At 45.5% G+C, this 25100-nt stretch overlaps 2 protein-coding genes across 6 annotated transcripts in view; both read right to left on the bottom strand.

Moving 5' to 3' along the window:
* Window positions 1-25100, bottom strand: part of LOC119127193 — a 665522-nt gene that overhangs the window by 490851 nt on the left and 149571 nt on the right. The window lies entirely within an intron of this gene.
* On the bottom strand, window positions 118-24413 carry cfap299 (cilia and flagella associated protein 299). Of its 5 annotated transcripts, none has more exons than XM_037259184.1 (6): window positions 24262-24413; window positions 22218-22342; window positions 18563-18653; window positions 5821-5963; window positions 825-954; window positions 118-700 (listed from the first exon to the last, which is right to left on the bottom strand). In XM_037259184.1, exons 1-6 carry the CDS (start codon window positions 24364-24366, stop codon window positions 608-610), a joined length of 687 nt encoding a protein of 228 aa, XP_037115079.1. In that variant the 5' UTR covers window positions 24367-24413; the 3' UTR covers window positions 118-607. The 5 variants fall into 5 exon arrangements, with proteins under 5 accessions (XP_037115079.1, XP_037115076.1, XP_037115078.1 ...); XM_037259181.1 differs by having other exon boundaries at window positions 825-965; XM_037259183.1 differs by having other exon boundaries at window positions 5822-5967.

The raw sequence follows: 25100 nt of genomic DNA on the forward strand, positions 1-25100 counted from the left end.
CGCAATACACACACAGCGCGTGCTCACGCACACAATATAAACCACGTCGATTGAAAAATAAAATGTGGTGATATGACTCCATGTTAGTTTGTCCTGTGGTTGGATGAAATAAAATCATCCGGGTCCAAATACATTTTATGAGCACATCTTTTTAAAAACTTACATCTGGATATACTTTATTTTGTTCAATCACTTGACTAAATAAAACGGAGTAAATTAAAGAACTATTTTTTTTGGTATAACATTGCGAGATGACACTAAATGATCCAAAAAGCCTAAAACAAACATTCTTCATCATTGCGTGTGAGCGCAGCATCGTGGGGCAGCTTTGATGAAACGCACAAGTTCAATCCCCAGGGTCCGATTGCGACTAAAATAGATAAACGGAGCTAAAAGGGGCAAAAAAGATGAAAGGCAAGTTGGACCCATTACAACTTCTGACATTGTGGAAGTCACGTTGGTGATGATTACGCTGATAAGCAAGTTAAAAAGGGAATGTTGCCGGGCCTCCGCCCAGATGGAGAACCTGATACGCATCTGTCTCCCCGCTGGAGATTTTCCTTTGCCCCCTGCTCAGGTCAAATGTGTGCGTACGTGCATGTACATCTCAGGCACTTGCGATGTAGTGGTCCAGGATGGCAACATGCTCGTAAAGGTCCGACTGCACCGCGCTCCTTTGCGCGTCCTGGCCGGGATGGACCTGGAACACAAGTAGTGTTTAAGTGCGGCTCAACAACAACTGTGGCCACCGTTAGCGGATGCTAAGGAAGTTAGCATCGGTGTATGTGTGTTTGGGTGAGTAGGGGGAGCTCGGCGACACCCACTCGCGGGTCCACGTTGAGGATGCTGCCGTCCGTCTTCCTCCTGAACAGAAGCGTGTCGGGCTGCTCGTAAATGACGTCGTAGTTGGCGCTGCCCGTGGAAGCTGACGTCTGCTTGGTCCAATTGTAGTAACTGTGAGCAAACTCCAAAATTTCAAAGTCAAAAAATGCAAATCTTGCCCATTTCTTTCTCCAATTTCAAATGCAAATTTGGGCTTGAGACATCAAACTTGAAGGCCTAATTTGAAGCCTCAAAATGGTCTTAAAAGCTCCTTAAAAGCTCAACTTGAATCTCTAACCCTGACTTGAATCTCAACTTTGAAAGCCAAACTGTTGTCTGGAACTCTCTCAAGTTCAAGCCGGTGTCAGTCGGGCAACGTGCGTGAACTGCCGACCTCGTCTGGCCCGGGAGGAAACGGGAGTGCCCGGATAAATCCCACGCAGGCACGGGGAGAACATGCAAGCTCTACACGGAGGGGGCCGGAGGTGGAATCGAACCAGCACCCTCTGAACTGTTGAGGCGCACATGCTAACCAGTGCCCCGCCGTGCTGCCTGACCTTGCACGTGACAGTTAAAAAATCCCGTAAGGTGGAAACGCTCGAAACTTTGAAACATTTCTCTCTCTTTTTTTTTTTTGCAAGGACAAGCCAAAAAGCGTCTGACACATTCCGCACGGGAACGCAGAGTGGCTCGGCGCCAACATCTCGCTAACCTGCTAAAAATCCCACCGAGTGCCAGTGTGCCGCTTAGAGTTCAGCCAGACGACATACACGCACACACGCACACTAGCGCACAGTTAGCAGTTAGCCGCTATCCAAAACGCTATTGATTTTGGATGAGGTCGCTGCCGTTGAATTTGTCCGCTAGAACATCATATCTCCAGTCATTACAAGCTTCTCACTGGCTCTCAAGTATGCCCTAAAAGCCCAACCCAACCCTTGCTTGTAACCTTACGTTCAATGCCCAACTTGAAAGCCAAACCCTATCTTATAACTCAAACCCTGGCATGCACGCCTAACTTGAAACGTTGTTTTAAATCCCAAACCCTGACTTGAAACCCTCATTTCAAAGCCTTATTTGAAGCCCTACTTTCAAAGGCCAACCAAGACTGAAAACCCAGACACACAATCCTAGCTTGTGACTCTCTAACCCTGTTTTCAAAGCCCAGTTTGGTAAACGTACCCAGCTTTAAAACAATAACTCGAAAACCTCGATCCTGCCTTCACCATGATTTGGAGGGAGACATTTTCGATACCCTTTCTTTTAGTACTCACTGAAAATGATAGTGTACTTTTGATACACAAAACTGAAATCCACATAATGACAGATAGTCGCGTGTGGAGCTTTAAGTAGTGCTGAGGAGGACTTGCGCAATGTCAGAATATTTCTGTTTTGACAGCTGGTGTCAGTAGCCTCCGTGAGTGCCCGATACCTTGAAATAAGGTGAGCATTAGCCGCCCTATCGATACCCGGTATCAGTACCTTATCTGGCTTGAAATACAAGACTGAGGAAGTAGTATGCAAAGTTAATTCAGCAACATCCCAGATGGATTCTGGAGATTTTGGAGATGTCGCAAATCATTTTAAAATCGGTTCGCCCAACATGATTGATTTTACGGATGTTTCGTCTTGAATCTTTCTTCTTCCCCTTTGCGTTCTGTCCTCTTTCCATCGTCTCCATGCTGCACCCCCCCCTCTGTGGGGAACAATAACAGGCAGTGTGGTTGGCGCTAAGAGGGAGCAGATGCTGCTGGATGTGCCGGAAGCTGCTGCCCACTCGTTGCACTCAACCGCACACGCACACACACACACACACACACACACACACACACACACACACACACACGCACACACTGGCAGTCCTGCCTCCCCCTGCGATGAAGACTGGATCGCTTCACCACTGACAAACCGATGTCAGCTCCTTAGCCTGAGTAGCTAACGTAGCAGTCTTACTCGCTGGCCCTCCTGGAAGGAAGGAAGGAAGGAAGGAAGGAAGGAAGGAAGGAAGGAAGGAAGGAAGGAAGGAAGGAAGGAAGGAAGGAAGGAAGGAAGGAAGGAAGGCTCGCCGGGCGTGAAACTTGGAAGCTGACAAAGAGCGCACGGCCGCAGCGCACCTTCGTGCCTGGCCTCATTCGGTGCTGTCAAAACATTTGCGCCGCCGTCCTCTCGAATTAACTTTACAAGCGATCCGGCATCTCGTGGGACTCCGGCGTTGTGCCGCGGCATTACTAGGAACTTGTGGCCTGCTTTGCAGCCCAGATTGTTAAATATTTGCCGGGGCGAAGTGAAAATATTCCACATGCAGAGGAGCTTAAGAGTTTTGTGTTTGAAGGCCAGTCATCAAACTTCACTGCCACGCTCTGTTCGCACGCTAGGCTGAAAAGTCCACTTTTTTTTAAATTCAGCATTGTCCAATACATCCAGTGTACGAGGTTGAAAGCCTTTGAAAGACATTTGAAAATAACCCAAAAATGTGTGCTGTGACTTTTCCGAGTTTTTTTGTGGGTCTGGGGTCAGGGTTGGACGTGCCGACCAAATTTCATTGCCAAAGTCAAAAATGCTTTAGGGGCTTTGACCAATCTCACGGCAGGAGTTTTTGTTTGTTGGACCACAGCCACAGGATATGACAAAGTTCATGTCAAATGGCCACTGCAAATATACTGAAAAAAGTTTGCGTAGAACATGTTCCACTTTATTTCGTCAAGGGGTTGCACAAAAACAAATCATCTGGGTCCAGATCGATTTTTTGCCCGGCTGCCGGAGCGCTCAGGGGGTTGCCGCGGCAACGCCCCATCCGTTCAAACGCCTCGCATCGCCCAAGCGGTTCACCGTAGAATGAAAGTGGTCGGCCAGAAGAAATGTGACATTTGGGCCGATTCGGACTCGGCGCTGAGGTATGCGCGCATCCGTGGATCTGTCGCAAAAAAAATCTAATTTTGCCTTCAAGGGGAAAAACCTTAATTAGTATTCGGCAGCGAGGCCAGTGCAGTGCAAGCATTCTCTCCTCGAGCGGTGAGCGGCGGGCAAGCGGGCCGGCCGAGCCGACCTCCGCTAGCTTCTAATTTCATGCGTCGGAGTGCTGGCTCAGCATTCTGCTTCCTTGCCAGGTTTGAACATTTTCTTTTGGCCTCACTGGAGTTCGACTGGGCGGAGCAATTTGGTGGCGTGCCGAGCGTGTTTGGGCCTCGTGTTTTATGCCGACTTATCGAGCATTGCTCATAATTCAGCAATGTTGACATGTTGGAAATTTGCGAGCAACTGGACAAAGGTGGAAACTGGAGAGATCAAAATTATGTAAGATGGCTGCGTCAAACAAAACATGACTGACCTGAGTCTTTTGTTGACATGCCAACCAGATTTCCAAAGTCCAAAATGGCTGCCTTGACCTAAAATGTAGGACCCCCTGTGTGTTTTGGGGCACCGGTCGACTCGTCGCGCCTCTCAAAGTTGTTTTTTTGAGGAGTGTGTCTTTCTCTGACCGCTAGAAATAACTTTGAATTTCCAAAAACCCTCAAGCACCTGGGAACGGCCCAAAGAAGCCCAAGATGGCCACTTCAGAGTAAAATGTCGCTCCTCTGGCGTCTTTTCAGACTTTTCGGTTGGAAAGACCCGCCTGTCGACTTTGACGTGGCTTTCACGAGTCAACCTGGTTCTGGGGGCTGAATTCCCAGAACCTGCCGAGCAGGTTTGGGGTGTGGCCAAATGATGGCAGAGGTCCAGATACAAAAGTGGACATGAGGGAGAAGAAGCGTTTCATCCTTCAACTGCCCCCCAAAGACAAAGTTTTCTTGAAATGAATCACTTTTGGGCGTACAGAGAGGATGAAATGACGAAACAAGATGGCGGCAGTCCAGAGCGGAGATGCTTCTTTCATGTACCGACAAAGTCTGACGGGCTTGGGCTAACTTTGCAATGGGAGCCTTTCTTTGCTTTCATGCGCTTATTAGCCGCAGCTTAGCTTTAACGTTGGCCGAGCTCAGGCGCCAAATTGGAAGCAGACCGCGTGGTGACCTCTCAGAGCAAACGAGCAACCTGCTGCTGCGCCGGTGCGCCGAGCTCCTTGAATGAAAAGAGCAACCGGCGGCGATGAGGTAACGGCATCACGCTGAGACACGAGCGCTCCTCAGCTTTGACTGCTTCAAACAAGCGTGACCTCCACATGAACTCACGTGGGACTCCATTAAAAGAACGCACACACACGGTTTGAGTTTCGGAATAGGGATTCAAGCCTACAGGGCAACAATTTCAGGCTTGAAGGTTTCCAGTCAAGGTCTCAAATTAGGTGGGGAGGGGGGGCTACAAATGAGGCTTTCAACGACAACCTTTAAGACAGTCAAAGGGCTTCAGTTTCGGGTTTCAAGACAGGGGACGGCTTTCAAAGTAGGGTTTTAAGACCAGGTGAGGAGGGATTAAAGTTAGGATCTCAAATGAGATTTGAGGTTTCATCCAAAGGTGAGGCTTTCAAATGTGCTTCCAGGACATGGCTATTTCTAGTTTGGGTTTCAAGCCACAGTAGGGCTTTGAAACCATAGGTAGGGTTTAAATGACACTTTCAAAAAGTAGGGCTTCCAGCCAGGGTTAGGGTTCTAAGTTGAAAGCGTTTCAAAGGTTTCAAATCCGTTGAGGGTTCGTGCAAACGGCCAGAGTTTCACTTTCAAGAAAAGGTTTTCAAAGTCGGCTTTGAAATCTCTTCTTAGCTTCAGCTTCCAAATGCGGTTTAGAGACAGGATTAGCCTTTCAAGAAAGTCAAGTTACCGAGTGAAGACACAGATTCAAATCACAAAACAGAGTCAATAAATAAACAGGTTTGAAGGTCTGGGTTTTGGTCAGCTGGAGGGGCACAGAACTCCGCCCTCCCCTTTCCACGAATGCCGAGGCATCGGAGTTGCGTCCGGTTCTTGCCGACCGACTATTGTATTTCCTTCCTTGCCTTCAAAGCGCGCTCCGCCACCCGCCCGCCCCCGCCGTCCCCCCGATCCTTGTCCGAGCAGGACTCACCATAAATCCCGGGGTCCTGGCACTAGCTTCTTCCTGCCGCTGAAGTATGGCGCAAAGTCCCGCGTCTGCAGTTTGTGGGCGTAGTCCAAATAGCCAGACACTTCCTGACCCGCGGCGTTCACGTCTCGGATGAAGAGCAGCGACTGCCCACAACAAGAGAAGAGGAAGGTGTTGGGGTTTGTTTTGGTTGGGTTTCTTTGGGGGGGGAGGGGGGGGTTATCCCTTTGACTGACCCCCAGGCTCCAGGCCGTCCTCCACCCGTCACCATGGTCAGCTGGTAGCAATTAACCTCAACAGGTGCGCTGACCTGACAGGGAGGCCCCCTGCGGCCCCCGTGGCCCAGGTGGACTTTCACACATTCCATCTAAAGTCGTGCTCGCTGTGATTGTCTTCATCTACATTTGTGAGCACAACTTTTTGTTTTCTTAAGCGCAGCCGTTAAATGTGCATTCAAAATCGAGCTGGCACTTGTCGCTGTCCAGGTTTGAGCTCGCAAGTTGATCTAAATTTACTTTTTGTTATGGAAACCCGGGCATCGAAATGAACGCATGTTTAGCTCAAATCTCTTTGGGAAATGTGCAAACGTGTTTGTCATCTGAACTCACACTCACTGGTTTTCATTCTTTAAAGTCACACTCATGATTTCTTTTTTTTTTGTTTTTGTTATGTAAACTGTGCCGAGAGGTGGCCGGCTCGCTCGGAGTGAGTCTTTTGTCAACACGATGTTGTCTTAGCCTCCACATGACTACATAAGCAGGTTTATTTTTTATATGTGCAAATGCAAGAATGCAGTTTGCATTGTTTCACTTGCAGCAAATAATTTTTTTTTTAAAAAAAACAAACAAAAAAACCAAAAATAAAATCTGGTCACACAAAGACGGGAAAAAAAAAAGGATTTGAATGACTATCCAAAGCATTCCGCTAGTGCGCGCTCGCCAGGAGAGTGGAAATAATGGGAGGCCATTTTTATCCGGGCATTTGGTAATTACAGGGTGTGTCAGTAGACAGATGTCTTGGCAGCATGCAGAAAAAATGTAGACCAAAAAAAAAAAAAATGGACGATTCAAAAGAGCTTGCTGCTCGCTGCACTGCGGTAGCCAAACATTTTATCTGCACAATGGCACGTAACACTTTTTTCTATTCTTACTCATGTTTCTGATCTGATCATTGGGACTTTAATCGTTAATCTTAAATGAGTGCTCACAAGCCAGGTTTGGGGAGTGCAAAATTGATATTTTCATCAATGTTTTTCTCCTCAACCTTTTGTGATGCAAATTTGTTGAAATTGTGTCATCTAAAATTGCACCGGCAAGTCTAAATTCAAGTTCTTAATCGGAATTCACAGTCCCAAGTCTTTGTCAACTTGCAGCATACATTTTTGTCATCTGAATTGACATGAAATCTAAATTGAATGTAATCACGCGGTCTTGTCTGCAGTCTAAATCGAATACAATTGCAAAATAAATCTACACAAAAAAATTTTTGTTACCTGAAACAAAAGAAATTGAGATTAGAAATCTGCATTTGTGCTGATAAGCTTTCATTTAAACAGACACATATTCGTAAATGAACACCTTGAGCTTTCAATCTCATGGAAATTCACTCAGATTTTTAGCGAAACATATGCAGTTTGAGCCAAAATTCAAGCTAATCCAAATGATTGCTGGCTCCAGTTTTTGCCCATTTCTAAATTGGGCAAAGATCCACATTGTGACAAGTTAGTGGAGCGGCAGGTTGACTTGCCGCCCCTGCGTTTTGGGAAGGAGCATGTGGGAGGGTGCGCGGGCGGCGTCTGGCGGGCAGGTGCCCTCCTCGTGGCGAGCGACCGCCGAGCTTCGTTAGCCTGCCGGGCCGCCGGCAAAAAAAGCCACTCGCTGCGGTGTGCTGCGGTGGATCAGGCCCCGCTCTTTGCCTTTGAGCGACCCATCAAGTCGCGGTCAGAACATAAGAGGCTTAAACCCACGCGCTCCAAATTACAGACTACTCGCAATCACTAATTTCAAGACCGCTTTTTCGGGGTTGTTTTTTCCTGCTTTCCAATTTCCATTCAAACTTCCTGCAATAGTGGGACCACTTCATGTGACCGTTGCGATCATCTCGTGAAATCCCCTCACTATGATATCATCGATAGCGAACAAATGATCCACAGAATTACAACCACTCAAGACTTAAAGCGTGTCACTGACCGCGACTAATCCACTTGGCGCAAACATCGAGATGAACATAATAAATATATCAACCGTGTAAATGCACTTCAAGAGCACATTCACATCACATTCTCATAAAGCCACCTGAGTGAATTTGATATTGATAACAAAATCAAACCACTTGCATGAACACAATTTGACAATCGTTGACCTCGGTTGCTCCGAATCCCACTCTGCCCCACTGTCTTACGGCGTTCCACAGGGCTCAGTTGTGGGGGCCTTGCTGTTACCATTGTAACTATTTTTCTGCCCGTGGGTTCCGTCTTAAGCAAGCACGGTTATTTCCCTCCACTGCTATGCAAATGACAGTCAAGTCAACTCCCGCTGAGCAAAAAGGACGCGCTGTCATGAAGACTACTTTTCGAGGCCTGGAGGGCACGGGAGCTCTTGAATTTCACGGAAGAGAAAATAGAAGTTCTTGTGTCGTGGACTTTGTTCATCCCACCGGACAGTCTTGAACTTGGATTTCAAATTGGACCTTTTTTTTCATCTTGTCAAGGTAAAGCCTCCCCTCCCCAATGATGTATGAAAAGTGCCTTTTGGGTTGCCGAGTAAGCTGTCAGGCTGACAGGCGGCATCATTTCCATTCCAGCACTGAAACAAAAAACGAGAGAGAAAAAAGCAGGGAGAAAACGCTTCCTGCTGCAGTAAATGTGCGGCACGCCCGAGTCGGCGGTATTAGCAGGCGACTTCGGCGCATGCGGTTCTGCGCAAATGCGTCCTACGCCATTCGCCGCCGGAGCCCCCCCCACAATCTTTCCCGCATTCCACTGGCTTTTAAATTACCAGTGGGAAGCCGAATACGAGTCCAGGGACCAAAATACCCGCACCGCCGAAGAGGGAGGGGAATTATGGCAGACCTTTTTCGATGGCTTTTCCCGACGTGTGACGGGGCCGCGCCTTTTCCTTTGAACGCAGCGAAAAACGAGCGGGAAGCGTGCCCTGTGTGTGTCCGCCACAAACAAGGCCACATGCGGCTCGTCACTTTTGGCCTTCGACGAAACGGCAACTGCCTCGGGATCACAAACATTACTTGGAAGGACGATCACAAACATTTGTCTCGAAATGTTTCAATTCATGCTTCTCTAAAAATATAGAATTTCAAAGGGAGCTTTTGGCATGTTCACCAAATCTGTGTGCAACGGTTTCCGTTTTCTGGCGCCTTCCAATCTGATACACGCGTGTGAAAAGGCCGGTTTTCGGTGTTGACTGTCGTTCCTTGCAACCCAAAAGAAGTCGTTGAGGACAGTAAAAAGAAGCTTGCGGTGTGTCACAGGTCCTCACGGTTCTTTTATGACTTCAACAAAAATAAGATACTAAGACGACTCTCACACACTACGAGACGCTAAGTATTGATAAGGTCATAATTCAAACTAAAGTTAAATCCTCTTATTTGGGGGGTTTAAAACAGTGTAACCTGACCTCCCAATTAAAAAATAAGCAATCACTCTGGACGTACATTTCAGAATTTGGGCAAAAAGTCAAAGAGACTTGATGAACGATGTCACGCTTTGGCTTTCTATGGGTGACATTCCAGAAAGAACTAACTTGAAGTAGCTTGTTTTTTACCACTTGTCAGTGTCATCGTATGGACAATACGCTCATATAGCCATCAGTGGCACTTACCCACAATGCAGCTGGACACAAATTACAAAGTGGCACCAACACACACACATGCACGCACACACACACACACACCACAAGCTGTGCACTCCCTTCCTGTTGTTGCAGCAGCAGCAGATGTTTCAAGGCAGACAAATAGCTGTTAGAATGTTAGCTGTGCCGCTAACTCTCGCTACGTTAAATGTAAACACATTCCAATCTGCCGCCAAGAATCGTTTCAAAGGGTCAAGTGAGGAACTCCAATTGGGAATGTCACCTCGGAGTAGTCATATATCAAAGTCAAAGTCTGCTTTATTGTCAATTTCTTCACATGCCAAGACGCACAAAGAAATCGAAATTACGTTCCCACTGTCCCACGGTGACATGACATAGCACACAATATACATACAAGTAAACAACACAAAAAAATAAAAACAAGAAGGCACAAACAATGAATAAATTAGAGTGATGAATAAGTAATAAATAAACAAATAACATAATAAGAAATAATAACATTCCAATCTGCGACCAAGAATCATTTCAAAGGGTCAAGTGGGAATGTCACCTTGGAGTTAGTATGTATGTATATCAACCTGATACATCATGTTACCTGGCTAATGCTAATATTAGCCAGCTCACATGAGCACAGTGTAAATATGCATTTTGATTCTGCCATGTACCAACCACACTGCTCCGCATTTGCTTTAGCCAACTCTAATTTCACTTGTCCACTGTTAGCTTTAGCCTTACCTGCTGGTCACTGTGACCATTCATTTCTGAAACATGATGATTGTGCACATTTGTGGCATGTTACAAAAATGATGTTATGAGAATGACAGCAGATTTGTTGGTGCTTGCTATCTTGGAGCGGAGGTGCGAAAGCCTCCAAATGTTGGCCCAAGCGTAGGCGAACCGCAACAGTTTATGTGAGAAAATGTAGGACAAACAGCGCAACGATGCGAGGAAGACAGCCAAGGTGTAAAAACATTCCCTGTAGCTCAGGTGTGGAAAACAGAAGCAAAGAGAAAGAGGGAGAAAAAAACAGCAGCAGTGATGGGAAGGAGTCGACCTGCAGTTGACCCACGGTTGACCTCTGTTCAAACGTGGCCACTACAAAGCTCAGCAAGGTGCGCTTCTTTGTCTTGGTCCGCGTTGTGCGTCAGTCAAGACTTTCAGGATTTAAGGACTTGAGTTCACTTTGTAAATTACTTTGAAGGACAACACGGGCTTCCACTGGGTGCCCCAATATGTAGCCTAAACACACAAACACCTAATTCCTATTTCTATATATGTATGGAGAGTCAAATAATTGAATACAAATAAATACTAAATATTCTTTAAATTGTAATTCTTTTTTTAAATAAAAGTGACAGTTTTTTAAAAAGGTTTTAGACCGTGTAAGGAATAAACTATTTGAAGTGATTAAGAAACAACATGGCTTTGTTTACTGTTTAAGACTAGCTCTATAATAATTGCGACAATAAGAACAAAGTCACTTTAGTGGCGATCACAGTCGAGGTGTCTCGACTGTATTTTATGTTGGTGAAAAATGAACAATCCAGGTTCTCCGGTTGAACTGCACGCTCACATTTCCATCGGACCACAAACGCACCACAGCCGTCATAGTGTCACTGTTAGCAAAAGCACACAGCAGCACACACGTAAAGTGAATATGTGCCAATGCAATACAGTCAGACCGACGCAACATGAAATCTCAAGATTCTCCGATTTGCCACGCCTGCACGATTAGCAAGTGGCTGAGCAGGCCTTGCGCTAACTGACCAGTGGTTTGGCGATCGTGTTTACAATGCGCTCCGTCCTTAATATTGGACAATTCCCCACGGCAAGGCTGAACATCTCTCACGGCACACTGGCACAGTGGTTGGGAAACACTGCCTTAAAGGCAGGCCAGATCTTAAGACCTATAATCTATAGACCAGCGAGCAGGTCCAATGTTTGGTCCACAGACTCTCAGTTTGGCCTGTAGTCCAAAAAAACAATCGGTTTTGTCCACCGGTTGGAAACCTGATCCCCTGGATTCAAAGAGCAAGTGTTGCGTTTGTAAATCCTGTCGTGACCCAAAACAAATCTGACTTCAAACAATGTGGGCTTGGTCAAATTGCCAACTGAATCTTTTGGAGATTATCCTGATGATTTCAAATTGACCAAAACAACATTAACACATCAAAGTGGGTAGCTTAGCACGCGCTAAGTTTGAACTTTTCGTACTACTCTCTCTATTTTCGTGCCAATGAAACCGGTTGCCTTATCTTGATGATGTGACAGTGTCTCAAAAGGCTTAAATAATAAAAAAAAAAAGTTTAAATAATTAGTTGAACTAACACTAGTAAAATGCACTTGTATAAACGCCAAAGGGGTTGTACCTCTATTGTTTAGCGTTTACATTCATTAGGTTAGCATTTTCCATTCATATCGACAATCTCCCATGCTCAAACGTTAATGCCGATCATCACTGAGATTTATTGTCGGTCCGCTCAGCTAATTAAAGGTTGAGCGGCGAGAGAGCGAGAGAGAGAAAGCACAAGGGAGGGTTATGATTAAATGCCGTGTATGTACTTCAAAGTCGCCATCGACGACTCCTCATCGCTTCAGGATCTTTGTTTTAATTGTCTACATCTACAGAGTGATACATCCCATCTCATTCTCTTCTGCTTATTTTCCAAACAAATGTTTCATTAAAAAATGTACTGTATATGTAAGAAATATTTACAACTTCATAAAAGTACAATTAAAGCGCCTGCATGCTTCCGAACCAAGATGTGGTCACCCCAGTCAAAAACATTTTTTTTTTTTTAAGAATAAAAGCATCCTTTTTTTTGCCACCCAATTTTTGGTCATGCTTGTGGTGACAATGTCATTTTCAAAATAAAGGCATGCGCTCTGTAAAACAGCTTGTGGTGCGGTGGCACTGGTGAAAGTGAAAAAACCAAGAGAGTTTGAAAGAATGTTACATGTCCTTTTGTGGACAAACAAGGAAATGTCAAACATACCAAAGCGAGCTACCCAAATTCAAGTCAAGTGTGAGCTGTGTCGCAAAACAAAAGCGCTGATCTCCAGGTTAATTCTTTTGACCGGTCGCTATGGTGACGCATGCACCTGCGTTGACAGATGCTTTAGCTTTAGCCTTAGCATGGGCTATGCAGCAAACAAGTCACAACAATGGCAAACATCCAAGCTTGGACCACCAACATGTGGAGGACAAGACCTTTCGATATTCCACTACTCCAGCCGGGGAAGGCCTTTCTGTATGCGACATGATCAGCATCATATTCAACAATGTTTGCGCTGTTTGCGGATCATACATGATGGTCAAAGTGCCGACTAAAATCTCAGGCCGTCTGCCGGACCACTTCGGCACATTAAAAGATAGGGGTGTTAGTTTGTGCTCTGTGTCGCGGGTGTACTCCGAATGTGAATATTAAAACGAAACAAATCTCAAACGAAGGGGAATTTTGAGCCGGAAGTGGGTGCCTATAACTTAGGTGGATGTGAGTAGCAAGTCAGCCAGCTAATCTGACTTGAGCAACGCGAGCGTCCCGTCAAATTTCGTGCCTGTCAGCGAGCCTTTTAGTGACGCCATTTTGTTGTAAAGCAGCCGAGTGTTTATTTGGAGTAGCCGCTATTAGCCGTGTTTACCCGAGAGGGCCCCCTAGTCCAAGCACCCCCCTTTGAGTTAAAACTTTACATGGCTGGGTGAGCTCCCTCTTAACACGGGGCTTAAGTTGCAGCGGAAACCTTTGCGTAACAAACATTTGCGTAACAAGCTCTACGAGAGCAAAAACCAACTCAAGAAGAAAGAAGTGAAAGCGGCACATTCGAGTGACAGACGGCTCGCGGCAGAAATCTAAAGAGAAAAAAATTTGTTGGTTCTCGTACCTGATTGATTGAAAATTGAGTATTTATATAAAGCGAAGAGTCAAATTGGTTTGACAATTACAAAATGGTCCATTGTACAGTGAAACAATCCCAGTTTTTTATGTTTACCAAAATTAAATACCATACTTAATAATACCAAACTTACTTTCTGTTGCTACTTACGAGTACACATTGCTATTGCTCCCTGTACAAACACGTACAGGGTTTGTTGAAGCCACAAATTTGTCGTCGACGTGTACAAATTGGTGAGAGTAAGTAAAGATGAGCTTGTCGTTGCCGTTCAAAAACACCTTCAAGCTCGGTTCATTGAAAACAAGTTGTCGCTGATGTCTGCATAAACATGAACAAATTGGTATTTGACTCCTACAAAATGCACGAGGTTCATTGCGATTGTCTTTGATATTTACAACAAACACATTTAAATGCTGTTTCCACAAAAAAGAGCAATAAAGCAATAACTTGGAACCTCCCGAGCAAAACGCACTGATGGACGGCCGTAAGGCGAGTGTAAACAAACGCGTGACGACCATTAATAAGCATCTTAAAATTCTTGAGGGATTTGACCGGACACTGCCATGTCAAGTGGTCCCACCTCTTGAGCAAACACAAGATGGCCGCCCCGCCGCGCGACACAAAGCAGAGGGCTTTGCCTCGCCTCGCCCCGACCTGACGCCACCACCCTTGTAAATTCTCCCGCCCGCCATCATTTTGTGATAGCTACGAGCCGGCTAATGAGTGTCAGCTACGAGTGTGTCGGGAAATGAAACACGGCCTTAGCTTATATTAGCTGTCGTACAATCAGTGTATGATTCTTTTCAATAACTTTGAGGCTGTTTGCTGCTTTTTGCAATGTTTGCACCTGCTAGCTTCGCTTAGCTGTGTCAGCTTCTCTTTGCGATGTTTGACCCTTGGTTAGCTTCTCTTATAGGTGCGCTTGCTTATGTTTATAGGCCCTAACTTTGTTGAAGGCTTTGTTGGCCTCTTTTAGCTGCTTTAGCCAATGTTTACATTCCTTAACTTTGCTTTAGCCTCTCTCGCCTGTTTTAATGTATATTAGCATCTGTCAACTTGTTTTAGCCAAGGTTAGCCTCTCTTGGCAGTGTTTTAGCCCGGTGTCGCTCGAGCACGGTGCGTGCCAGCTAAGTAAGTCGAATCCCACGAAGGAATCCATTTGGGGTGAAAACATTGACATTCAATCTGCCACCCGAGTTGCTGCTGATCCGCTGTGGACAACATATGGAGCGCATTCTTGGGAATCCTCTTGTGTTCACGCACTGAAGTGTATTATTCCACCTGAGTAAATAGTGCACAGCTCGCTTGCTCGCTCCCTCCCTCCCTCACTCGCTCGCTCACTCATTCACCACACATGTAAACACACAGACACACACACAAACTGATCCCACTCAAAACATTAACACTTATCTCATTAAAAACACACACACACACACAAACGCCTATCTCTGAAAAGGCACATGACCAACGCACCTGCACACCTATGCCGTCCTCAGGTGAACTCAGGTCAGTACACTTAAGCTGAAACGCCTGAGATTTGAGCTAATGCTTTAACTTTCAGATTCCCGGCTTGCTTGCAAATCACCGACATGAACACTAACATGTGGCAGATGGTTTCGCTCCGTTGACAAATACAAGACATTCCTGCACTTCCTTTTTTTTGGGGTGGGGGGGTGTCATACACTTGATCATATATTATGAATGCTTAATTACACTTTGCGTGGTCGAACCGATGGAGGTCGCAGCACCTTTCGAGGCATGTGGCCATCCGTCGGAAGCGAGCGTGAAGGCTAAAGATAACAAGAGGCTAAATGATGATGGATCGCAGCAACGGAGGCTCCAACGTTACAGCTGCACACGACCTTGATGCGTCTAGGGAAAACGGTGCGCCAAAGACACGTCGCAGGCAGGCCTCTATTTTCCCTTCGTGTCCTGAGGTCACTTGAAGTTGCACGCCAGACGCACGTCGAGTCGATTGAAATCCCTCAAGGTGCAACGTACCATCCGCAATCACGGAACCCTTTTTTCTCCCCCGCTGATGGACGTCATAGAAATGGAAAAAGATTCAGTTCACGGTCAAACTGTGGCCATCACAGTGAGTGTTTGTGTTAGCTTCATTTATTGGACACACGCATCCTAACTAAAAATGTTTTTTCTCCCCTCACAAAACGGACTAAATAAAGTCTTGCATTATTGTGACTTTCAAAAATGGCTACTTTAATCTCAAAGCATTTTCACACATACACATTTCATTTTTCTCTGAGAAAAAAGGCAATTTTGTAATTATGCAAGTTTTACTTTAAATAAAGTCAAATTAAATTTTAAAAAGAAATCAAGAAAAACACAAATCTATAAAAGAATTGAATGAATTTTAAAAAATGAATGAAAACAAAAGGAAAAAGAAATTATTTTTAAAAAATTTAAAGATAAAAACAAAAGACTATTGTAAAATAAAGCTAAAGTAAATAATAATAAAGTTCTAAAATTTTAAATAAAAGAAAATGATCTTAAACTATTAAAAGTAAAAATAAAACTGAAATAGATTGAAAAATTAGAATTCCATAGAATAGATAAAAAAGTTGTGATAAATTCAAATACAATAAAAGCGGTTCAGAAAATGGATGGATTTAAAAAATGACCGATGAAAGTTGGAGAAAAAAAGAAAAAATATATAATACAAGAAAAAAAAAAACAATTAGAAAAAAAAAAAAAAATTGCGTGCACATTAGGGATCCTGCAATATTTTTGTCTCTGCCCCTCCAGGATAACTCCTTGATGCCATTCAAGTCAATGTAACATGATAGCCCTGCACCTTTTCACCTTTGATATCAAACTTGCCATTGTTGTTGCACGCGCAAAACACACACACACACTCACGCACAAACACACACACACACATAGAGGGACGTGTAATGCAATAGCGATGGGAATTCCTCTTTAATTTCAATGCTACACTTGATCTGTGGGCCGCATGAGCGAGCAGCTTATTATCTATAGTGACAGGAGCTTATCAATACACGATTGGCCGCCGGGCGCACAGCCTCTCTGAAAGACAAACACTTCCTTTATGCGCCGCGTCCCCTTGGGGCACAGGACGGCTGACAAATTCCTCGATGGGAGACAAAAAAAAAAAAAAAAAAAGGATTTACTCTAATGATCCAAGCAGACCATGATTTTGGACAAAGCTAAAATAAATTTTAATGGCAGGAAAATTGTCGGCAAGCAGACTTTTTAGCAAAAACCAGCATGTGATGCCAGTTTCTTTTATCAACTTGGAAATTGGTGGGTATGTCTATGACTAAGCCCACCAAAAGTTAGCAAAGAACTATGTCTGAAAATCCGCAGGAAGTCTGCCATTTTGCTTCGAAGCAGCCATTTGCAGCCCCGGAAGTGAGTTTCACTTATCGACATGAAATTTGGTGGCCGTGTTTATCGCATGTAGAGCCACAAAAAAAGCTTCCAGATACAATACCTGAAAAAGGCACAGAAAGTCATATTTGGTCATTTTGCGTGTTTGAAATTCCAGCTTCTGATGCTAGTTTGACTTAGCAACATGAAGTCGCTTTGTTGTTGTGCAAGTCTATCAAAAAGAGTCTCTGGATGTTGTAGAAAGGACGCCATTTGAGGCTCGATTTACATGTCCACGTTAGCGAGGCTAGTCAGCGAAGCCTAAACAGCTTTCAATGTGATGCTCTGTCCTGCCGTGAGGCGAGCACACCTTCAGTTTCACCCCCCCCCCCCCCCCCCCCCCCACCCCGGACAACAATGAACACACCCTCGGGCGACCGGTGCAGGTGCGACCTGAATTGATTGAAGAAGTTTTTGTTTTTTTTAAGTAACTTCTAACCTTGCGCAAATAAAGCTTTCCAGGTGCAGCTTTTGTCTGTGTGCAACTTTTGCAAGAGAGTCAAGAGATGATCATCAAATATGTCAATATGATGCATATGTGGAAATTCGATACCGTGGACTGTTTGACGTGACGCAACTGATGATTAAAATAGGTATATTAAAAATGACCACAGAGATTACAGCCCGTGAATATTAAGTCGCAATGTTTGTAAGGAGCTGAGACGACAGAGGAGGAAAGGGCACGAGGGGCCGTGCTCAGGCAACACGTCAAATGACAGGTGTAATTTCAAGCCAGCTTGTTGAAAGACGACGGGACAAAAGCGTGACGAATGACACGCAGCAGCACAATACGAATGTCCTCGACTCCGAGGAAAGACAATCGTTGTGCCTCAAAGTCATCCTTTGTGACACTCAAACGGAGGCTTCATCTCACTCCATCAATGCCCAGAGTGACGGATGGACTGGACGCTCGACACGCTCGGAGTTGACAAATGGCAGGTTAAAAAAAAACTACGAAATGAAGCAAAATTGAAATTCAACATAATGCTAATAAAAGACATTTTGTGACTAAAATTCTATTTTCTTTTTATTAAATTGGTCAAAATGTTGTAAAAAAAACACCAACAAGTAAACCAACAGAATGAAAAGACAAATCTAAAATAATCCACACAAAGTGTGCATCCATGCCGTCAATAAAAGTAAAATAAAAATCACTTTGCAGAATAGATTTTTTTTTAACTCCTCCAGCTCACTAGCTGAGTTAACAGCTACGCTGGACTTGCGTGAGGAAATCTCCCGCCACCCGAGAATGTTTCCGGAATGTGCGGCGCGCACCAGTAAGTGGCCTGTGCCCTGCGACGTCCCGCACCTTGTCCTTGTCCCAACAGCAGCTTTTCAATGTTGTTACTGGCCGTCCACAAATATGCGGCTCCCCCCGCCTCTCGTGCCCAACATTCCGTCCTGGGCTTTCTCTACTCGGACGTGTCCCGGACATCCCGAGCGGCGCGCCGCAAGCCTTTCCTTTAACGGGACGGGAAGTTTGCCTTGCCTCCTAAATTCCAATACCAAGCTTGCGCTGGCTGGCACTGAAGTTACGTCAGGCGTTGCAACCGGGTTGAAAGTTAAAAAAAAAAAAAAAAAAAAAGTCCACATGCCAATCATACGAATGCACTTACTGTCATTTTCCCAGTTCTGTTGGCTTCCTCACGCTCAGCCAGCTCCCTGAGGAAGTTGTCCCGGATGTCACATCCGGAGCTCGCCAGCGTCCTGGAAGCAGACGTTAGCATGTTAGCACTCGAGCGAGCCATTCTCGTCGGAATGTTGTGGTGATGCACCGTTTGGTTCTTTGTTGAATTCTAAAGTTGCCAAGACAACATTTGGGTGTTTGTGATCAACTCCTACAATTTCTCCTCTTCCGCTTGCTTAGCATGCTAAGCGCCTAATGCCAGTGGCCTCAATATTTCCCTGATTTAAGGCCTTTACTGGAAGTTGTACAATGGCCACAGTTTGACCCCATGAGTTGCAATCATTCGAACGGGAAAAACCCCCAAATATATGAAATGAAAACAATTTTTTTTTTCCAAAATGATTTTGCCTGACCCTATGGTTGCAGGCTGCATGCGCACGCCATCTTTTTGCAGGTCACACGGGGGCGGGTGGGGGTGCGCCGAGCGGTGCTTCGGCAGCCCCAAAGTAAACACAGCTGTTGAGGAGGCAAAGTGCTGGGGGGGGGGGTTACCCAGTCCCCCACAAACACACACACATACTTATAAAGTCACGGCCAGTGAATGCCACTGGTGCAAAACACTCCGTTTTTCTTCTTCTCCTTCTTAGCCAGGCTCATTTATCCTCGTTTTGTTGTTACTAGCACTATTAGCGGCTAACGACTCGCTAATTAGCTTGCGCCGCTACGCCGTCAAAGCAGATGGCCCGTGAAATTATTACGAGAGGGCAAAGTGAAAAGGCAAGTGAAGTCAGCTGAAGTCGGCGCCATCTGCTCCATGTCTGCGGCCCCTGTCGTTCAGTTTGTGGCCTGTTGGTGTCACTAGTGAGGTTTTTCAGCTGTATACTGCAGAGGAAGACTACGCTGATTGTTTAAGGACTACCTCACACAAATGCTCAACCCTAAGCTTATTTTTGAAAGCTATTGTTTGAGACCCTAGCTCAGAGGCCCAACATTTTTGTAGAAGGCCAATAAATGAGAAGAACTGAATCAACAAAACCACCCGAAAAGCCAAACCAGCCATCTAAATCTAAAACTATAGGGACCGAACATGGAAGCCACCAAACAAGCAATCAAGATCGGAGTGACTTCAAGTCAGTGACGCGGCTTGACGTCAAGGCGGAGGCCGGCTGTGTCGCAGATGTGATCTTGGCACTTTTGCTCCTGGCCGGCTCGTTATCTGGCGGCACGTGTTTTCATTTAGGGCCTGATTTAAAACAAAAATTGGTGCTCAACCCCCACCCCGCCCTTAAACGGCGACACTCGAAAGGCGACGAAGCAACAAGGCGACGTCAGTCAGCCAGAAGAGCCGCTCGTCCGTTGTGAAGATGTGGGAACCGCTTCCTGCCCTTCAACCAGAGCGCTGAGGTTGCGGGGGCGCGCGGCCTTTGGATTCGGCTGATTTAGGAGGCAGGAGCATTGGAGAACCATAAAAATAATCCCTGCTAAATCACTACAGAAAACGAGGGGGAGAAGAAATGGAGAAGGACAAGTGGAAAGATGACAAACAACCTTGAAGAAACACAGATGGAACATTCTCACCGAGCGAGCGTTCAACATGGTTCTCTTCAATGGTGAGGAATCTGCTTGGACCGATTCTCAGACCTGCGGCAGATTGAAGCGGAAGAGCTCCACTTGAAGCCTACAGAATGTCATCTGGGTCACCATTTAGGATGAAACCATGACAACTTGACTTCCACTGGTGCCCGTTTGATTGCTGCTACCCCCGCCCCCTCCGCCCATGCTGCTCCAACTAACATTGCACAGCACCTTAGCACACGTTTCCTTTCTGACTACAGATGATGAGTCGACCGTGCGTTGTCATGCCATCAACTGCTGAGATGGATTTGCTGTCAGATTTATATATATTTTTTGCCTTAATTTAGGTAACGGCGACGGCGGGTATCGGCAGCTTCCGCACTACTCGATACCTTTAATAAGGTCGGTATGGGCCCAATACGTGTTTATACCTGGTATCTGTATTGGGTCCATTCCGGCCCATACTTTTAACCAGGCTCGACACTCTTGTTCGGGCTTTGAAAGACTAAATCGGAGTGAAAGCCTCGTTTTGAAACGCGATGGCAGTATTATTCGAATCACAAAGTCTCATTTGAAAGCCAACACCCAAAATGTGGGAGTGGCTTGTCGATTATCCGATCACACTGACTAAATTTCCTCCGTACAGCAAAAAGCTGCTGGGGAAGAACGTCGGTCACGCTAGGTGGTCTCCGGGTCGGATCAAAACTCGCTGGCTGCTGTTTATTTAATTCCGGCTCCATTTCGGGCTCCCGTCCCGACTAGAAGCGGCAGATTCCTGTCGTAGTCCGCCTCTTTTTTTTCCCCTTTCTTTTTCCTGCTAACCAAATAAGCACACAAGGACGACAAAGCATCCCATCCCATGCTATTGAATTTCACTGCACTGGAAGCTTCTTTGTTTTGTCTTTTTTTCCTTCTTCTTCCTCCTCCTTTCTTTAGCGTGCTGTCCTTGAGAGGAAAGGAGAGGAGAGGCGAGCCGGGCCAACGGCGGGGCAACGTCTCCACTCCCCCGCATATTTTATTACCACAGGTGCAGGGGTAAAAAGAGGGAGAGAGGAGGGGGCGCGCACACATTGATCAGATGCACGCTACGGGCCGCCTTAATTGAAAACAGCTCTATTTATACACCTGCAGGCACTAAAGGTCTCCGGGAGAGCACGATGGATTGAAAGCCAGAAGAGGGGGGGGGGGGGGCTGTGACAGAATGGTGAGAAAAGAAACCAGGCTGGAAGGTGAAAGACGTTCCCCCAAAAGCAAGGAGGAGGAGGGGGGGGTCGAGCTTTGCTGCTCGCAGGTGCAAAACGCTTTACAACGACGAGATCTCGAAGGAAAAAAAAAGGCTCTTTGTGCTGGAGTGGTCGGTGATCATCTCGGCAGGCGCTACGAGGGAAATACGCGGGAAAAACAAAACAGCAGTTAAATGCCGCTGACTAACTGGTTGGCTACAAACAAAAACAGATTGGACTTTTCTAAACGTTGCCTCAAAAGTCTTTGACTCATTCTGATAATGAAATGGCTAGCTAATCAACTAACTAGCAAGTTACCCAATTCAGTACCCAACTAACTAGCTAGCTCACTAGCTAACTTGCAAGGAAACCAATAAACTATGTACCCATCTAGCTAGTTAGCTAATTGACCAACTTGCAAGTTAGCAAATTAACTAAGCAACTAGCCAGCTAGTTAACTAACTAACTAACTAACTAACTAACTAACTAACTAACTAACTAACAGTTTTAGGATACAAAAGGCCCACAGTCCAAGAATGTTTTGGGATATTTTGCATTTGTGTCAACATAATTTTGTACGTTTCATGTCGTGCGGCTGGATTTGGAAGCGAAACGATGGCGGAAAGTGATACCCAGAGACTTCCTGCATCCATCCACTCGCACACGCCCGCGCCCAGACCCCCCCCCCCCCACACACACACACACATACATACACAAACGCTCACACACACACAGACACAAAGTCTGCTAGAGCCACATCAAGATTTCAGAGCATGAAAGCGCTTCCAGATATGTCCATGCATTAGTCAGCAGGCGGGCGACGCCTTGTGGGAGAGTAAAACTCACGTCGTCTGGTTCCGGTGGTAGCGGGTCGCCGATGCCGACGCTGCTTTCTGCTGCTCAAATTCCCGCCGACTCAGCACAGTGCCCTTGTGTCCGTGCTCCACCAGCTTACGAGCCACCTCCTTGCTCTGGAAGAGCGTAAAATTACCCATTTGAGCTCCATTGACCAAAACATCAACATTATTTTCTTTTTTTTTTTTTTTAAAAAAGAATGTTTCCACTGATGCTAAAGTCAGAACTTTCCTCATGACTGAGGTTATGGAGTTTTGAGTTTATTGTGGATGACAACAACATATTTTGATCCACAAGAGGTGAGGGCGAGTCACAGCGGCCTCATCAAGCAAAGTCAACTAACGAGCCATAATAAATTAAATGGAAACAAAACGGCATCTCGTCTCCCAAATTCATCTGCGTCTGCAAAATTTTGCTGACCAAGCGACGTGCTGAGTAACAACGCAAGAAGCTAACCTTTCTCCATTCATTTCACACATATTCTTTGGTCACCCGTTGTAAACTACAAACCAAATTGCGACAGATTAATATTGCCACATCGGAGTTTATTTTTGCCAAAACATGTGACTGTTTCCAATTTATTTCACAGATGTGAGGAACACATTTGGAGTTTTCTTTTTCAGAAGACAGGCCCCAAAAACGGTACTTTCAAATCCTTACTGGGACACTTTGTTTGCAACTTCATAAACGTTTTTTTGGTTGAATGTTTGAGTTGCTAAAGCATTGTTGAAGTCCGGGACTACCCCCCCCAGATTACAAGCACAAACAAACTCTCGAGGTCCGCCACCCCCCTCAAAAAATACAGATGACCTATTTTGAATAAATTTTATAGTTAGTTTGCCAACTACTGGGTCGCTTGCTCCGTCTAGTAAAACTTTTCTGAAAATCATTCTGCCGTTATACGCTGATTTAATGAATGTGCTAAACACACTATAAAAAAAAAAGTTGTTTGTTTTTTCAGAAGGTAAGCACTAATAGTGCTATTTTCGCACAAACTGTACTTTCCAATCGTGAACGGAGCGCTTTGTTGGCCTTTTCGTGCAGGTGGGGTAGAAACGCCATTGACGTCCAACGGTGTCCAAACTGCAAAGCGAGCTGTCAGTTGGTTCGCTGCGGACTGTCAGCTCGCCGATCACGTCCGGAAACTCCAACGCCCCCAACACGCGCACGCGCGCACACACACCACCGCTCTTTCGGCAGAAACGATCCCCCCCGGTCCCAAAAGTAGCCGCGAACGTTGTGCTCTCAACGCCGGACGCGCAGCCGCAACATCCATCCTGGCGGCCGAGGTGATGACTTTGTAACGTGACCCACCATGTGAAAAGCCCCAAAGAGCGACGGCCAGGAAAAACAGGGCCAGGCAGTGGAGCGACGCATTAGAGGCGCGCATTCGTCGGTGTGCCGGTGACCCGGCCCGACCCGAGCCAGCGAAACCGTGATTGACGACAGCTGATTGGTGCCCAGTGTGGACACAGGTGTTCAAACAAAATCCGCCACGAAAGCACTCGCGAGCGTGCCATCTATCTCGGTGCGTCTGGGACGAAACGTACTACACTGTTCCAATTATGCGTTGCTGCCCTCTAGCGTGTGACCCGAATGATTACAGCAACAAAACGCTCTCGTTCCCAAACCTGGTTGAGAATCGGTTTGATTTTACGATTGCTTCCCCATTTGTAGCGTGGAACCAATTTACCGGATACTAATAAAGCATTTCCACAATTTTCTGCAACTTTTGGTCAATAAGGCATATTACTTGTTATAAAAAGAAGTTAACCTAAACAATCATGTTATTAGCTCACGCACAAGGCTTGAAACAGAAGCTGCTAGGCAACACGAAGAACCTGACCTGAAAAACGTTTTCGAGAGGTCTCAGGTGTGAGCTCCACGCCGAATTGAAGTGTTTTGGTTAAGCTTCCGTTTTAATTTAATGTTTCCAAATGTACCATCCCGCAGTTTTGTGAATGCAATTAGTACACGAGGCACTCTCAACACGAAAAAACAAAACACTTAACACGACGAAGGGAACTTGACTCACAGTGAGGAAAACCAAATCCATCGATGTCATTTTGGAGTCCAAATATTCGTTGTAATCCTTAAATCGGGTCACCGCGTCTTGAATATTTGTATTGCTTGACTCCATTTTCCCCGTGTGTGTGTGTTGTAAAGTTTCTATGGCAACCCCTGGACTTTTTTTTTTACAACACTTTTTACCAGAAGCGGAAGTGGCCCTCAGCTGCCATTGGAGCGTTTAAGCCAAACCCCCGAGTTCCATTGAGCAAATCACAATCAATAATGATCAATAACCTTCAGACCACCAGGGAGTCGGTGATCGTGTAGGGCAGGGGTGTCCAAACTTTTTGCAAAGATAAAGTCCATCCATCCACCCACAGCAACACCCATATATATATATGTGTGTGTGTGTGTGTGTGTGTGTGTGTGTGTGTGTGTGTGTGTGTGTGTGTGTGTGTGTGTGTGTGTGTGTGTGTGTGTGTGCATAACTTGCACAACGTTAGGCCATGATGCACTTTTGCAGTAGTTTCCTTTCTCGCCAAATGGTGGCAATGTTGCCCTGATTTTCAAAGCTTTGTTTTTGCTGTGCTGAGCTTGTTCCCTATTGTCATTTTTGTGAAATGTATGAAAAGGTCTTGTTTTTCTTTACGCGTCTTAACGCTTGTTGTCCATAGTGCACATAAAAAAAGTCTGTTTATGATATTATTATTCACAAGATGCGACCTTGCATTTTTAAAAATTTATGTACTAAGGGTGTCGTTTGAGTATATCACCTTTTTTTGCTGTAAATAAACCTAAGATTTGAATCCCACGTGCAACCTGCAGTTTGCGTTATTTTTATGAAAATGTAACGTAATAAATATA

Source organism: Syngnathus acus, chromosome 9, assembly GCF_901709675.1.
Source record: "Syngnathus acus chromosome 9, fSynAcu1.2, whole genome shotgun sequence".
NCBI lineage: Eukaryota > Metazoa > Chordata > Actinopteri > Syngnathiformes > Syngnathidae > Syngnathus > Syngnathus acus.